Here is a 15,996-nt window from a genome sequence, read left to right as displayed (position 1 = left end):
CCAAAAGTATTAAGAAGTCCAAGAGGAGGACAGCAGAGCATTAACCCAGGTATGAGGTCCTTCTGAGCATGGACCACACAGGCTGCACACCTGCATTTCCAATTTCGTTTGATTTAAGGCCCCAAGTGCAGACGAAGTACTGAGAGGCAGCACCTGTTGCTCAGGAGCTGACTGAGATGCTGAATCTGGCCGAGCCAGATTCACAGGCAGTCTTCAGGGGCTGATGGGCACCCCACATGCCGGGAGGCACCCCCCTTCCACGGTCCAAGGTGCAGGCACCGTTCACACATGGGGGGTGGGCATGAGACCTCAGGCAAGCCCCTTGGGCTGAAGATTCCTGAACTTTAAAATAAGGAGGCTCGATCGGGTGGCTTCCACTTTCCCCCTCCCCCTCCCGGCTCTCGAGAAAGGGAAGACCTCACTTGTGATGTTTCACCTAATCGCTGCAACTGTAAGTGCCCCTAAAGGTATTGGTCCTTGCAAGCCTACAGATCATAGCACAGCCCAGTCCCAACCATTGGCAAGATGCAGGGAGAGGACGAGAAATACCAAGGAAGACACTCAGCCAAAAAGGCCAGGGTCAGCCAGGGCCTGCTGGCCAAGGGACCGCGGGAGGGCGGCCGGGGACAGTTCGCCTTCCTCCGCGTGCCCCGGCCCCCTCGCGCTCCCATTCCAGCCCTTCTTTGCCTTCTGTCACACGGGCCCGGGCACAAGTCCCTTCAAAGGCAAAGGCACAGCCAGCCAGGCTCCCACCGGCTCAGGAATTGTAAATCAAGAAAAACCACAGCAGGCCCCGAGTGGGGTGTCATGAAATATTTAGTCCTTCGGAAGGGCTCAGTTGATTAAGGGGTCTGGGACGCACTTCTCAGCTGTCATCAGCCACCCGCCCGCGGCCCCCGCACCCCAAGCATGAGCCCCCCCCCCCACGAGGTCCTGCCTCTGGAGCTCCATCCTCCAAGTACCAGCCTTAGTTCAGGCCAACAATCCGCTGACACCCCAGAATGTACTGCCGTGGGGGTGCGTGCTGGAGACTGTCCCCTTTTTCATCTTCCGATGGCCCAAGGGGCACATCTGAACATTTCCCTGTCCCTAGCATGGCCAGATTAAAAATAACTACCAACAGGCTACTTGGTGGGTAAATAAATCTGGGCCCAAATCCAGAGGGGACTTCCAGGAGGAAATTACACCCCTGGCACAGCACCCGCTCTCCTACCCGCTCTCCTACCCGCTCTGTTTTGCTCAGTCTGGCACCCTCATAGAGAAGCCGATGGACCCGGGGGAGGGGCGGTGCGGGGGGAGTGGCAAACGCAGTCAGAGCTGAATCCAAAGCTTGGCCCTCCTATGCTCCTCCTACCTCCCCAGCACGGCACCGCCCTGAGCCCAAGGTCCCCACACCGCGGATGGGCTGCGGGTGGGGGGGTGCAACAGCAGAGAGACAAAACAGAGCAGAGAATGGGAGGGCTGCAGACCAAGGCCAACCGATAGGGAGCACCTGCCATGGCCCGTCGCTAGGACGGCAAGAATACCCGGCTTTCGCTCAATGACGGGCCCCCGCCACGCTGCTTGTCACATCAGGTCTTTTGATGTCAGAATTGGAACTGGGCTCCATAACTCTGCCGGGGACAGGCCCCTGAGGCGGGAGCGGGACACCTGTCCCACTTGTGCAGGCACGTGGAGACGGGACCAGGAAGCAGGCGGTTAACTAACCTGACACCATGCAGCTGGGAGCGGTGCTGGTCCACATTCAGGGAGGGCAAGGGGGATGATTTTTCACTAAGAAAAGCTCTCTTTGTGAGGTTGCAGGATGAATTCGAGAATGACTGTGAGAGGGACGAGGTGGGGGGGGGGGGGCGGGAGGAAGGAGGACCAGCCAAGAGGGGAGAAAGAGAGGCAGGCAGGCTGCATAACAGGAACTAGACGGCAGCGGAGAAACAGAATGCTTCCTCCTCTTACAATGAACTTCCACGACTTTCTCCCTGAGGGTCAGCAGAGAAATCAATTTAAACAGGTTCCTAATGGGTAATGAGTCATGAAGTGCAAAGGGGATGGGGCCTCCTGTTTGCAAGAGTGGTTGCCTGTTGGGGGCAGGGAGAAGCAGAACCCAGTGAAAGCAGCAAAGATGCCCCGCAAGACTCATTTTCTCCATGCTTTCCGTTTGAGTGACTGCATTCTGTCTGTCCCACTCGATTCCATTCCAAGGACACTTGTCAGCCACGGCTCCAACCCAGAGGCTGGCCCCGCACTGGTCTGGGGCGTGGAGGCAGCAGAAACAGAAGCGAGACTTTGCACATTCCAGGAACCCAGACCCCCATTCTAATCAGTGCTGTGGCTGCAAATTCCAGGGCGCCCGGGGCCCCCCGTGCAATGAGGTGTCTCTGAACCTTGCAGGGAAAAGGCACAGGAGGGAGAGACGGGCATCACTTGGCTGTGGCGAAGGCCGCAAGCTGAGGTCTAAAATAAACCTGAAAATCCTGTGCATCATCAGGAACACCCGGCTGCAAATCAAAGGAAGAACGAAACAGAAGACACAGTTTGGGAGTCAGACTTCCCAAGGCCAAAGGCTCTTGGACCTCTTCTTGTTAAAATAAACTGAATTGACAAGTAGCAACTGTTACTTTTTTAAGGTTCGAAATCGAACGAGGGACTCCCATACTGTCTTCTGTACAGAAATAAAGAAATAAAACGCAGGAGGGCTCCGGGTGACCTATTTCTCGCCTCATCGTGAATAAAGGAGGAAGAGGAGGCGGAGCCCGGGAGCCTGGCCTCGGTTTCCAGCCCACACTGGCACTTCCAAGCGCTGGCAGCCCCTCTCTTTCCGGAGCAGTCTCCCAGACGGCTGAAAGTGGGAAAAGCTCGCCTGACGCCAGACCTCAGGCTGCCAGTCCGTCCCCCATGTCCATGGTGCCCTGAGCCCAGGGCCGTCTGTGGAAGCTGGCCCACGGATGCAGCCGATGGTGCTGGAAAAGACCAGGGCAAGTGAAGTGAAGGAGCGCAAACCCTGACTCTGACCCAAGCAAGTCTGAGACGGTCTCTCCCGATCCCCAACAGGCTCTCGGGAGCACCTGGCCAGTTGGCTACAAACCCCTACAAATTCTGTCAGTCACAAGCGTGGCTCAGCTTCAACGCTGCTGGTATTATAAGGTGCCTTTTCCAGAACAATGTGTCTATGTTTAATGGTGCCTGTCATTGCTAATCACTTTGCAGTCTCATTGCCCAACCCCCCCCCCAAAAAGAAAGGTCCTTCCTTGCACACCATGGTGCATGCTTGGGTTTGGTCAGCATTGTTGCATTTGACAGTCTTTCCTGACCTACTGTATGTGTTAAGAAAAAGTTTCCAATCAACTCCCCCCCACAATTCTTCTTTTTCCCGAAGTCTCCTGAATGCCCGCATGATGTGTCTTTTATTACCATCAGGGAAATGGCTGACTGCTCAGATCACAAAAACACTATTAACGTTCCCCTTGATAAGCATCTGGCTCCGGTCTTGACCTTCCCAGATTTCTCATTTGGGTTCTCTTCCTGCTCTGACTGCTCATAGTTGTTATGTCTGGAGTGGCCGGCAAGGTTCAGGCTCCGCAAGCAGCAGGCTGGGAGGAGATGGCTGAGCTGCTCAAGGGGCCTGAGGGACACCCTCCTCAGCTGTCCTGGGCCCCCTCCCACAGCCCCTTGGTGGGGGGCGGGGAGGTGGATCTGGAGTTTGGGGTGGGGAACAGGAAGGTACAGGGAGGGGTGTGACCAGAGAACCAAGGCCCTCCATCCAGGAAGGGGACAGTTCCTCCTGAGAAGCGCCCCATGCCCATTCGTGATGAGCACGATCCTCCCGATCCGAGGAGGAGAATGAGGGTAACTTGTCAAACTGACAGAAGCCAGAAGGAATCTTTGGCTCGAGTAAGAAGTGAAAAGTGGGCCCTGAGACCCCAGACAAGCCACTTCCTCTCTCTGGGCCTCAAGTTACCTCATCAGTAAGATGATGAGAGGCTAGGCGACACAATTTCCGACATCCTTTCCAGCTCCCGAAAAAGGTATATGATCTAATAAACCTGAAAAGTGCATTTCCTGATCTTTTCCTTTCAGCATATAATTCTCATCCATATAGAATATTCCTGTTTGCAGTGCTGGCTTCCTGTGTCCCGTGCTCAGGTTTCTTCTGATAGAATGAGCCAGTGCCGCCTCACCAGTTCAGACTTTCAGAGTGACCTTCCTGGCTGGGATTAGGATCCCCTGTCAAGAAGAGCAGATAATGGGCGCCTGGGTGGCTCGGTTGGTTAAGCAACTGCCTTCGGCTCAGGTCATGGTCCTGGAGTCCCGGGATCGAGTCCCGCCTCGGGCTCCTTGCTCAGCGGGGAGTCTGCTTCTCCCTCTGACCCTCTTCCCTCTCGTGCTCTCTGTCTCTCATTCTCTTTCTCTCAAATAAATAATAAAATAAAATATTAAAAAAAAAAAAAAGAAGAGCAGATAAAACAGAAAGCCTGGCCTTCCTATACCCACACAATAGAATATGATGCGGTCATAAAATGGAATGCTCAGGAATGCTACAACAGGATTGAACCCTGAAAACATGACGCTAAGGGAAACAAACCCGCCACCAAAAACCACACATTGTGTGGTTCCATTAATATGAAATGTCCAGAACAGGCAAATCCATAGGGATAGAAAGCATATTAGTGGTTGCCCAGGGCTGGGCAGAGGGGAAGTATGGGGTGCGTGCTAACGGGTACTGGGTTTCTCTGGGGAGTGATGAAAATGTTCTAGAGTTAGATCGTGCTGATAGTTGCACCCCTCTACGAATACAGGGAGACTGGGAACCGTACACTTTAAGAGGGTGAATTTTATGGTATGTGAATTATGTCTCAATAGACCTGCAATAAAAAAAGAAAAAAAATGTCACTTGTTCCTTTTTACTCTTTGAACGTGGCTACTAGAAAGCTGGATTTTATCTACGTGGTTCATGTTATATTTCTGTTCGTGTGTATGAAACATTTGAATAAACATGTTCTTCACTTTTCAAAACAAACAAAAACATTCTGGTCTCCTCCTGCATCCTGGGCAGCCTTGGCATCCGGGAGGCTCCGTGCGGAGAGGCCTGGGCTGCGTGGCCAGAGACTCATGTTCCCCGTCAGAGTCTGGCTTGTGACCTCGGACCTTCACATCCCCTGGCCGGTCCTGGCTCCTCAGTGAAAACACTAGCGAGTCTGCTTCTCTCTCCGTCTCTCTCTGCCCCTCTCCACAGCTCGCTCTCTCTTTTCTCTCAAATAAATAAATAAAATCTGAAAAAAAAAAAAAAAAAAAGGCATCCACCTGAGAATAAAAAGAACTTAAAAGATCAACCAGGGTAATTAACTCACTGAGCAGGATGACTCGTGTGGTACCTTCCTATTCTATTTATCTTGAAGGATTTCTTTTGGGGGAACTTCTTTTAGCTTGCCTCCCCTGTCAGTGACTTAAGAGGCTGACAACTGCATAGCTGATGGCAACAAATACGGGTAAAATCCTCTTGGAAAACAACTTGGCAACATACACCAAGGGGCATACAAAATCCCTATCATTTCATCCAGTCGTCGTACTTCTTAATATCTACCCGAGGGAATAACCCCAGATACAGAAATAATGATGAGCATGAAAATGTTCGTTTCTGTATCGCTCCCAACAGCAACCACAGCTTCAAACGGACACAAAGGGAGGACTGGTCAACCAGATGCTGGTGATGCTTAGGACAGAGACGATGAAGCTGCAGAGGCTCTTTTTCTGTTTTTCTTTCTTTCTGATGTAATTCAACTCTATTTATAACTTTAAAAAACTGATGCAGTAAAATATGTCCTCAAAAGTATGAATGCGTCTCCCAAGATGTCTACACAGTATGGTAAAAGAAATCAAAAAGAGCCTTTATGCCAAGAGAAGGGAAGCTGGGTTATATTCATCTCAAAGAAAATCCAACCACAGCTTAAAAGGCACGGAAGCATCTCAGCCCTGACTTATCTGGCACGTCCACCATGATATTTGTACCGTTTTTGTCTTGTTTCGTTTTGTTTTTCCCTTCAGCAAGGGCACTGTAATTACAGTTACAGGGCATTAATAATATGTGCTTAGGACTCTTGAGAGGAAAAATCGGTCATTACAGGGGTAGCTTTTGGGCCATCTTCCAACCAAAGGAGACTGCTTGGGGCAGGGGGTGTTTTCTTTAGCATCATTTTGGGAGACTAAGCAAAAAGTACCCACCGTTTCTCAGACTCATAGAAAAATCATCTGGATGGACCCTGTCCCCTCCCAAACACCCATCAGCTCCAGCAGGAAGGTGTGGCTGAGGTGGGAAGGCCTCAAGGGCCGTTCCTTGGGCCTCAGCACAGAGTCTACACTGGCCCCCCACTGATGAGTGGGGCAGCTTATGAGAGGCATGCTCCCTTTGGGTGACTCAGTTTCCCCATCTGTAAAGTGAAGGGTTGGGCAACAGGACCTGCAAGGACCTTCCAAACTCAGGTTTCAGGTTCTGGGATTCGGTCCTCTCCACAAGTCTGTTGGTGAGTATGGACAACCTCCGGTGTCTCCGCAGGGAAGGAGTTGTCCCTGTTCCACAGGACCCCCGAAAACAAGCAGATGGGGAGTTGCCGTAGTCAGAGGCAGGTTGTGGAAATGCAGTGATATTTTTCAGAGGATGAGGGATGATCTGCTGGCCAGTGATGGATATCCCAAGGGAACGGGCTGTGTATGAGAGTACTACACAACCCCACATGCAGAAAAGAATCAGCGTACGTGGGTCCTTTCTAGATGGTCTCAAATTCTTGCCCTTCCTCCTGTACTTTCTCTCATCAGACTTCTCCTACTGGGTTTTTCCAATGAGGGCTGAACCATATTGGGCTATATTTTTCAGAGCCCAAAATGTCAAACTGGTGAAGAAATTTCAGGCTGGGACCTAAGGAACCTCAACTCAGACCATCCCTTGACCAGCAAATGCTCGACAGGAACTCAGCCTGAGGATCTCAGAATGCAGGCCACGGGTTCCCTGCAGGCATAAGAGATGGCGGTGCGCTCTACATGATAATTGGGGTGCTGGTGTTTTGAACCAAACTGTTCTTCCCTTGGAGCTGATGGTAGAGGACTCTGCCTTTGGCTTCCCTGAAACAGAGGATCAGTGCTTGCAAACAATTCAGTGACCTTGGCCAAGAGCTATGGTGTCTCAGTGGGACAAGGGAACATGCCCTGAGGAGACCCGTGTCTTTTTTTTTTTTTAACTATTTATTTATTTGAGAGACTGCGATTGGGTGGGGAGAGAGAGAGAGAGAGCATGCATGCATGAACCAGGGCAGAGGTAGAGAAGTAGGCTCCCTACTGAGCAGGGAGCCCTGATGTGGGGCTGGATCCCAGGACCCTGGGATAATGACCTGAGCCGAAGGCAGACGCTTCACAGACTGAGCCACCCAGGCGCCCTGAGACCTGTGTCTTGACACCCAGGAAGCATATGACTTTTTCCATCCTTCTGGCTCCATTGCTTGGTGCTGGTTCTATCAGGAGTCCCGAAGAGTCTAGACTTGCCAATTAGAGGTCCTAACTCCTCGCAGCTTCGATGTTCCAGGACTCCCAGGTGACAAGTGCCTTCTCAGCCTGACCCCCCCAGTGTCCCCCCGAGGTTTCCGAGGCAGCACCCTTATCCCCCTGTCGTGGATACGGAAACCAAGGCCGAAGGGAGTTAGTCACTCACCCAAAAGGTCCAAGGGGGGCTAGAACACATGTTTCCTAGGACACCAGCAGGTCACAGAGGAGACAGCAGCTCAGGATTTCAGAACAGACTCAGGAGACTTCAACGCCCCTCTTTCGGGGACTGACAGACTGAGAAGGCAGAAAATCAGTGGGGCCAGAGTTGACCTGAGCAACATTATCAATCTGCCAGACCTGACTGGCATTTATAACACACTCCACCCAACAACAGCAGAATATTCGGCTGTTCACATGGAACACTCACCAAGGCAGACCACATTCCAAACCACAACACACACCGTAACAAACTTAAAAGAACACAAATCATACAAATTATGTTCTCAGGCCACAATGGAACTGAACGAGAAATCAGTAACAGAAAGATAGCTGGAAACCCCCCAGCTATTTGGAGATTAAGTAACACGCTTCTAAATAACAGTTGGGACAGAGAAGTCTCAAGCCGTGATTTGGGAGTACAGCAGACCTGGGTCCCCAGCCCAGCTCTGCTCCATCCCTATTGGCTAGCCTTGGACGATTACAATCCATTGCTTGCGAGCGGACTGCCAGTCAGCCAGGGAGCAAGGACAGTGCCGCCCCCTCCCTGGGTGCGTCCAGCATGCACCCCAACTGTGGGCGGTCACCTGGGCAGGCCCCTACCTCAGGCAGCACAGCACCCCCTCCCAGAGAACACCCACTGGCCGTAGCTCTTTGGGTCATTGTTATGCCCACACTGTTCCCCACCACCTGGCCGTCCTGGAGAATACTGGCCCCCCCCACACCAGAGCCCCCGGCTAGCTCACTCTGCCAGAGAAAAGCAGATGTGCCTGCTAGATGCTCAGTCTTCTCTTCTCTACATCCATATGGCCGCCACCTGCCTGGGCATCCCCGCCGGGCAGAACTCCCTGTGTCCATCCATCCCCACCAAGCAGTGACTGCCACTTGGAATAGTGGCACCGAAGACAAGGTTCTCCTAGCCATGGGGAGTGCGATGACTCAAATGCTAGATGAGCCGGGGAAATCTCACCCGAAACTGGGTGGAAGGGAACTCTACTGCAAATCTTGCCAGGCCCTGAGGGGAAAAAACAAAACAAAACAGCTCATCTCACACACACACACACACACACACACACACACACACACACACACACACACACACACACACACACACACACACACACACACACACACACACGCAGGCCTACTGTCTTCTTCTCAAGATCTGATTGCACAACTCAAGAAAAAGAGGTTTCCTGAGGCTTGAAAATCTTGCACAAGGCTCTGACTCATTTAGACAGGATATATTCAAGTTTGAAATTATCAAAAATTCCAGCCACAACAACATGCCCTCTGAAATCATCATGCGCCCAAGGGGACGGGCTCAGCCCCTGGTGAGGGACCAGCTGCTGTCACATGATGCTGTGGAGGACTGTTTCTGAAATGCGCTTACTTGACAATTTGTCCTGGGAATCTCAAATCATAGGGTGTACCCGCAGGCTCCCAAACTTTTTCCCCCCTTAAGATGGGACAATTATTTCCATGGGAGGAGTTTCTAAAACATGGAAAGCAAACCAAGGATTATTCAAGAAGGTCTTGGGGCTTCAGGGCTAGCCACTGCTATCTCTAGAGCGTCACAAACCCCAGGGAGGGTGAGAGAAGTCGCACACTTGTCAAACGATATATCTCAGCAAGGACCAGGGGGTTCAGAGGGTGACGAGCAAGGTGGTGTCTGAGTCCCTCTGCCTGGAGAAACTCTCTAAACATATTTATTGGCAATTTCCAAGTCAGCCCGCAGGACACACGTCCCTTACCTAACCCTCCTTCTCAGCAAAGCCTTCTGTAACCCACCGACCCGCCTTATCCCCAGGAAGACACGATCATTATAGCATTTCCCCCACCGAGCTGACTCCTTGTTAGATGCCTCGGTGCTGATGGCAGGTACTGTGATGGTGACTAATACTGACTGGGTTCTAGTAATGCATCCCTCACACTCCAAGCGCTTCATATAAGTAGGTTTTTCCACCCTCCAGCAACCCCAGGACACATGCATGCAAGGCCTCGTGTTTTTATTATGATTTCACTAGAGAAATGGGGAAATGGAGGCTTATGGAGATTAAGTCACACCCAAGAAGTCCCACATTTAGAAAGCGGTGATGTAACTCCTTCAGCCAGGTATTATGTGACCTACTACGAGCTCCTGAAAGACCGTGGGCTGCCTGGCCTTACTCCCTTTGACTCCCTACATCCGGGCCTTTTGAGTACACAGTAGGCATTCCATAAATGCTCTGAATATACTTAGAACTCCTGTCACTAATTCCAAGAGCTAACCTCTGGGCCCTGGCCGCAGCGAGGGACGTGCCTCTTCACTGCCACTCATCTCTGTCCTGGGCCATGTTGTACTGGCGGGGTTCGTCAGTGGCTCTAGACACACGTCACCCAGCAGCATGGATCACACCATCTTCCCTACCACTTCTGGGAGCCTTGCCAAAAGCATCTGGAATAGCGACACTCCCCAGTTTCTCTGCTAAGACTAATTTTCTTTTTCTTTCTTTTCTTCTCCCCTCCCTCCTTTCTTTCTTTCTTCCTACCTTCCTTCCCTCCTTCCTTTTTATTTTCTTCCTTCTTTCCTTCCTTCCTTTCTTTCTTTCTCTTGCTCTCTCTTTCTCTTTTTTATGGCAGAGAAGGTGGGAAGGAAAGACGAAATGACTCAGGAGGGATCCCACTCCAGGGACCCATGCAGCCCAGCCTCAGAGCCCCTGCGAAGCAGCAAGCAGCTCCACCAGGTCCGCTGGAGCTCCTGTCTTGGGGGGTGGGCATGTCACCACAGCAGTCACCCAGGGATTTTCCACAGCCAGCAAAAGCTGAAAGTACTCAGGAACCAGGCTCAAGATGGGCCAATGTCAACCCGGGCTTTATCCATCAATAACCTAAGAAAAGAAATAACTCAGCCCAGCCTTTAAAATAGGGACGCAGTGACCACAATTTTTCAGACTAGTTTTCTTACAAGAATCGCGGACCATTCCAGCAGGAAGGGACCTCAGAGATCATCTGGCCCAATCCCCTCATTGCTGAGGCTCTGAGAGGTTGGGGGCCGGTCACTTGGTCACCAGCCTGCTGGTCCCTCCACTCCAGCTGGCCTTCCAAGGAACCCTCAACCACTAGCCAAACTTGATTTCTTCTTCAAACTAAGCCTCACCAGAGCTATTTATTCACTTGAAATATAAGCTCATGGAAAGTCTGATTTCTCAATCCAAGGCATGAAACGGTGTCCAGGATCACACAACCCCAAATGGACTGAGAATCCAGCCTTGCAGTCGGAGGCTGTCGGACGTCTGACCACAGTTAGCTCATGGTCCCCACCGTAATCGCTTACTGAATGCAGTTATTTTAAGCTCTAATGCAACCTATTTACAGCTCTTCTGGATGGAATGAAGTTACTCAGATGCTTGGCTTTCGATACTCTTAACTTACTAATTTTATGAAACCTTAATATTTTAACTCTTTAGCAAAACTGACAGAGAATAAAAGCAAATAGCCAGCCAGAGAGCGCAAAGCCTCATAAACTGTGGCAAAGACAGTTTTTCTTCTAAGCCAGTGGTCCTTCACCGGGAATGCACACCAGAGGCCCTCCCTGCTCAGGCCTGGGGGGCAGGGGTACCAGGACCGGGATGGGGAGAGCTCCAGGCTTGTCTGGGCTGTGTTTCGGGTGGGGTCGGGTGGGCTGTCCTGTCGGGGGTACTAGGAGCAGAAATGGAGGAGCCTGCTGCTTTGGGAAGTCTTTTTCAGCCTCTTTCCTGGACTCTTGTCCATTTTCTGGCAGAGGTCTGCAGCGCTACACATCCTGACCCGTCTTTTGCAACATCTGGGAATCCAGAGGGGCCTTTCTCTCCCCAAGAGCCGTTTGGGGCCTGGGGCTCCGGTTCGGAAACATCTTTACTCCAGCCCCTTCTGCTCCTTTTGCTTTTCTGCTGCAAGAGCTGCCCTGATGGCAACCGGGGGCAACCATGTCCTCCACCTCCCGTGCCCACGGACTGAGAGCTGGGAGGTGTCCTACATTTCATCTCAAGGCCATGGCCATCTGGAGCACTGTTTATTCCAGCTATTAGCTGCGGCTTAGCTGAAGTTGGCGTATAATCTTAGTTTCTCTGTCAACAGCGCAGCGTGGTGATTATGAATGGGCCCTGGACCAGAGGCATGGGTTCAAGTCCTGGACAAGGAATTTCTCTGTGACTGTGTCTCCCAGCTGTGGGAGATTCCAGAACAACCCTCATACGATTCTAGGAGGGTCAAATGAGTTAACATATGCCTGGCACAGAATAAGCACTAAACATATGTTGGCCTTTATTATTATACTGTTATATTAATTGCAATTCCTTTCTTTGTTATAATTTCCTGACCGTAGAGAGTTTTTGCTTTAAACTAATCCAAACCGCTAATGGTGCAAGAGGAGAGATCTTTGTTCTCTAGTATAATTGGACCCTTTCCCATCCAAACCCTGACAGCAGCACTGATTTCTGAGATAGAGGATTTGCCTTCATTTCCAGAACTGTTTTTTAGGAGACGTTGTCTGAAGTCTTCATTAAACAGTGTACAGATAAAAGTGCTTTCTTTTATTTTTTTTTTAAGATTTTATTTATTTATTTGAGAAGAGAGAGCGCCTGAGCGGTGGGGAGGGGCAGAGGGAAAGGGAGAAGCAGACTCCCCGCTGAGTAGGGCTGGATCCCAGGACCCTGAGATCATGACCTGAGCCGAAGTCAGACACTCAACTGACCAAGCCACCCAGGCGCCCCCAAAGGGCTTTCTTTTAAATGGTGACACATTCCGCCATCCAAAGTTCCATGACTGCAAAGAGCCGCTCACCTGCCCAGGGCCTCTGGTCTGCGGCCATTTCCTGATCCCTTCCCCTCGCTCTCTGCTCCGGGCAAACCCTCCCTAGGATCTTGGAAATCATGGAGCCCACTCCTGTCTCGGGAGCTCCTTCCCCACATGCTTGCATGGCTCACTCCAACTTCAGGCCTCCGGTGTCCAGCCCAGCGCAAACAGCATCCCTGCCAATCCCCTCCGCCAGAGCAGGCAGCCAATTCACCTCATTTAACAATGACGTCAAGTGACCTGCTCAGGGGCAGGGCTTCGACCGAATGAAGTCTTGGCTCCCAGGCTCTGGTCCTCAGAGGTACCTCTGGGAAGTCAAGGGTGGAGTGCGAGATGGGGGTGGGGGGGGCCCGGCGGTACAAAAGCAAAGCCTTCCATGAAGGGAAGTCTGGGTGGCTCCATGTCTCTGGTTTCTTGATGCGTTCATTCATCATCTACCCACATACCGATCAGGTGCCGCCTGGGTGCCAGGCAGACACAGAAACACACAGTGTCTGACCCCCTGCAGCCCTCAGTAAATATTTGCAGAGAGGAAAAGGGTGAGGACAGCCTTGCCCCCTCTGTCTCTCTCTCCTCTCGAGGCTGCCACCCTCATCCTCCTGTGGCTGTCCCCTTGCTGGCTCTCTGGCAGCCTGCTGTGGGCCCGATGGCCGATGGGCAAGGACCTGTTTCTGTCCCAAGGCGACTATGAATGCCTCTGCCAAGTCCGAAGCTCACTAAGTGACTCCACCTCGTGGGCAATAAACTAGGTGCTCAGACGGTGCCAGCTCCTCAGGACCCGAAGCAGCGAGGTGACACACAGCAACAGCTGTTTTTGACAAAAAACATGCAATATGCTTTCTTCAGGTCATCACCTCGCCGCACCATCACCGCACCACATGCGGTGGCCCTACCGCCACACCTGGCGCACTGTGCGCTCGGCCGCCAGCTGAGTCCCGCCCTGGGATTTCCTGAAGCTGCCCTGGTCCGAGTACCTCCGAGTACACAGCAGAGCTGGCCTCTTCGGGCCAGGGACTCTGCGCCACCAGCCTGGGTCACTCTCGCTGCCCTCCCCTAATGTCCCCAGCCACACCAATCTATTCGCCAGCTCCCGAGCAAGTCTCGGGCTTTGCCCAGGCTGTCCCCGGCCCTCTGGAAACTTCCTTCACCCTGCCTGACCTCTCTTCCTCAGCCTTGGGGTTGGGCACCGGGCTGGCTGGGAGGAAGGCCGTCTGGGCTCAAATTCCAGCTAAGTGGCCTTGGGCAAGTAACTGAACCTCAGTTCCCCCATCGGTGAAAGGAGGATGACAGCACATGCCCCCTCCTCAGGAGGCTGTGAAGCCGAGCAAAGTCCCACCGGTAACACGCCTGGCCCCCAGGGCTGGGGCACCGAGCGCACTCCCAAACCTGTGCATTGTCACACCCATACCTCAGTCCCCACTGGGTCATTTCTCTCCAAGATAAGTCTCCTGCACCCCCTAGCTAGGCTCCTCCCTACGGGCAGAGGCCAGGCTCCCTGCTCCTGAGTTGCTGGAATTCTCCAGTTTCTCCTACACAGCTCTGGCACCTTGCTCTCCGTGTGAGCCAACCTGTGCCAGGCCCTAGTTGGTCATGCTGGACCCTATTCCGACAAAGAAAATCTAGACCAGCTCCTGGCGCTGGGTCCCCCTCTCCCCCTCCATGCACTGCCCCGGGCAGGAGGCGGCCGCCCCGAGCACTGCCAAGCGCGGCTGGCCGGGCCCGACACCGCGGGATCGGCCGCAGCTGAACTCCGTACTGTTTTTCCACAGGGTCTCCCTGACTGGAGACCAGAAGCATCCCTCTGGAAGGGCCCGCGAGAGAGACAATTTCTCCATCCTTCGCCCCCTCCCCACCGCCGTTCCACTCCGCCCCACCCCCGAGGGGTCCTGTTGATACCGAAAACACGCGAAAGGAAGGAGAAGGGGTTCAGGTCTCCATCTCTAACCCGCCTCCCACCCTCTGCCCCCGATTCCACCATCCAAAGTCCCGTTCGGCTTATTCCAAAAAAAACCACTTTCATTTTTGTAGGATTGGCTCAAAACACGGGCAGCAGGCCGGCGGCGACGGCGCTGCGGGGTCTGCGCTGCTCACCGGGCGCCTGCCCCGCGGGATCATCGCGGGAGCCGCGGAGCCGGCCGGCAGCCCCGTTCCTTTCAACACAAAGTTCCGCAGCAAAGTTTTCGCGGACAGAATCCGTAAGAAAATGCCCGCTCGGTTAACTCCGAAGGGGCAGGGAGGGCGGAGGGGAGAACGCGGAGAAGCAGAGGGACAGCAGAGCGACAGAAACGAGTCCTTGTGGTCCCAACGCCCCCGGCACAAGGCCCTTTTCCCAGTCGCTCTCAGTCTATACGCACACTCCTGTCCCGGAGTCTCTGGGAAAGGCGCGGAACCGGCCCCGGGCTGGGCGCAAAGCTGGGTTCCGAGGGGGCCCGCGGAATGCTGCTCCCCGGGGGCCGGTGCCCGCCTTTCCCAGAGAGCGGGAGCCCTGAACACCTTGCCGCCCCTCGGCTCGCCCGGCCGGCCCGCGGGGACCGGTCGGGGCCGGGATGGCGAGACCCGGGAGCTCGGGGCGCGCGCGCGCGCGGGTACCTTGGCCGCAGGCGCCGCGCTGCAGGACGATGACCGGCGGCTGGTGCAGCCTCTCGGAGCGGCGGCTGGCGGCGCGCAGCTGGCACAGGTTGGCGTAGGTGTTGGCGTCGCTGCCGCACACCGGCTCGCTGCTGGCGCACACGCAGAGGCCGGCCTGCGCGCGCCGCCGCACCGTGGCCGAGGCTGGCACCCCGAAGGGCACCACGCACTGCAGCCCCTCGCCGCACGGGCCCTCCTGCAGGCCGCACGCCGCCCCCTCGGGCGCGCCGCACACCTCGCAGCAGCCGCACGCATCGCGGACGCGGCCGCCTTCGCAATGTCCCGGCGGCGGCAGGCAGCGCGCGGGCGCGCAGCGCTCCGGGCACCCGGCGGCGGCACCGGCCCGGGACGGCTGCGCCTGGGCGGGCGCCGCGAGGAGCAGCAGCAGCAGCGGGAGGCACGAGGAGCGCGGGGGCTGCATGGCGGCTCCGGCGGCGGCGGGCTGGGCGAGGACCCGAGAGCTGCGCCGGGGAGAGCGCGGGAGGGACTAGGGGGAGCGGGTGCGAGTGCGCGCGGCCGCGCGGCCCAGCCCATTGGCCTCGCGGCGGTGACGAGCCGCCTTGGGGACGGGCACGGCGGCTGGGGGGGTGGGGGGGGCTGGTGCCGGGGGGGGGGTTGGGCCGGCCGGATGGCGGGCGGGCGGCTGGAGAGGGGACAGCCCGCGGCTGGGGCAGGGCGGGCGCGCCCGGGCACGGCGCGGCTGGTGGGGCGCGGGCGGGGCGGCGCGCGGGTCCGCCCTCTCGCGGGGCCCGGTCTCCCGGTCTACGCGCCCCTGCTCTCCGCCCTTCGCGGGCTCTCTCACGCCCCTTG

At 54.6% G+C, this 15,996-nt stretch overlaps 1 protein-coding gene across 1 annotated transcript in view; it reads right to left on the bottom strand.

The window, feature by feature from the left end:
• HTRA1 (HtrA serine peptidase 1) overlaps window positions 1–15,607 on the bottom strand; it is a 52,460-nt gene extending 36,853 nt beyond the window's left edge. The window contains 1 exon segment of the mRNA XM_027596451.2: window positions 15,148–15,607. Within this exon segment, the coding sequence (XP_027452252.2) occupies window positions 15,148–15,607 (460 nt within the window).
• Between the last annotated feature and the right edge of the window lie 389 nt (window positions 15,608–15,996).

Source organism: Zalophus californianus, chromosome 15 (assembly GCF_009762305.2).
Source record: "Zalophus californianus isolate mZalCal1 chromosome 15, mZalCal1.pri.v2, whole genome shotgun sequence".
In the NCBI taxonomy this organism is placed as follows: Eukaryota; Metazoa; Chordata; class Mammalia; order Carnivora; family Otariidae; genus Zalophus; species Zalophus californianus.
Note: the sequence above shows the minus strand (reverse complement) of the source record. Positions and strands in the feature narration are given on the sequence as shown.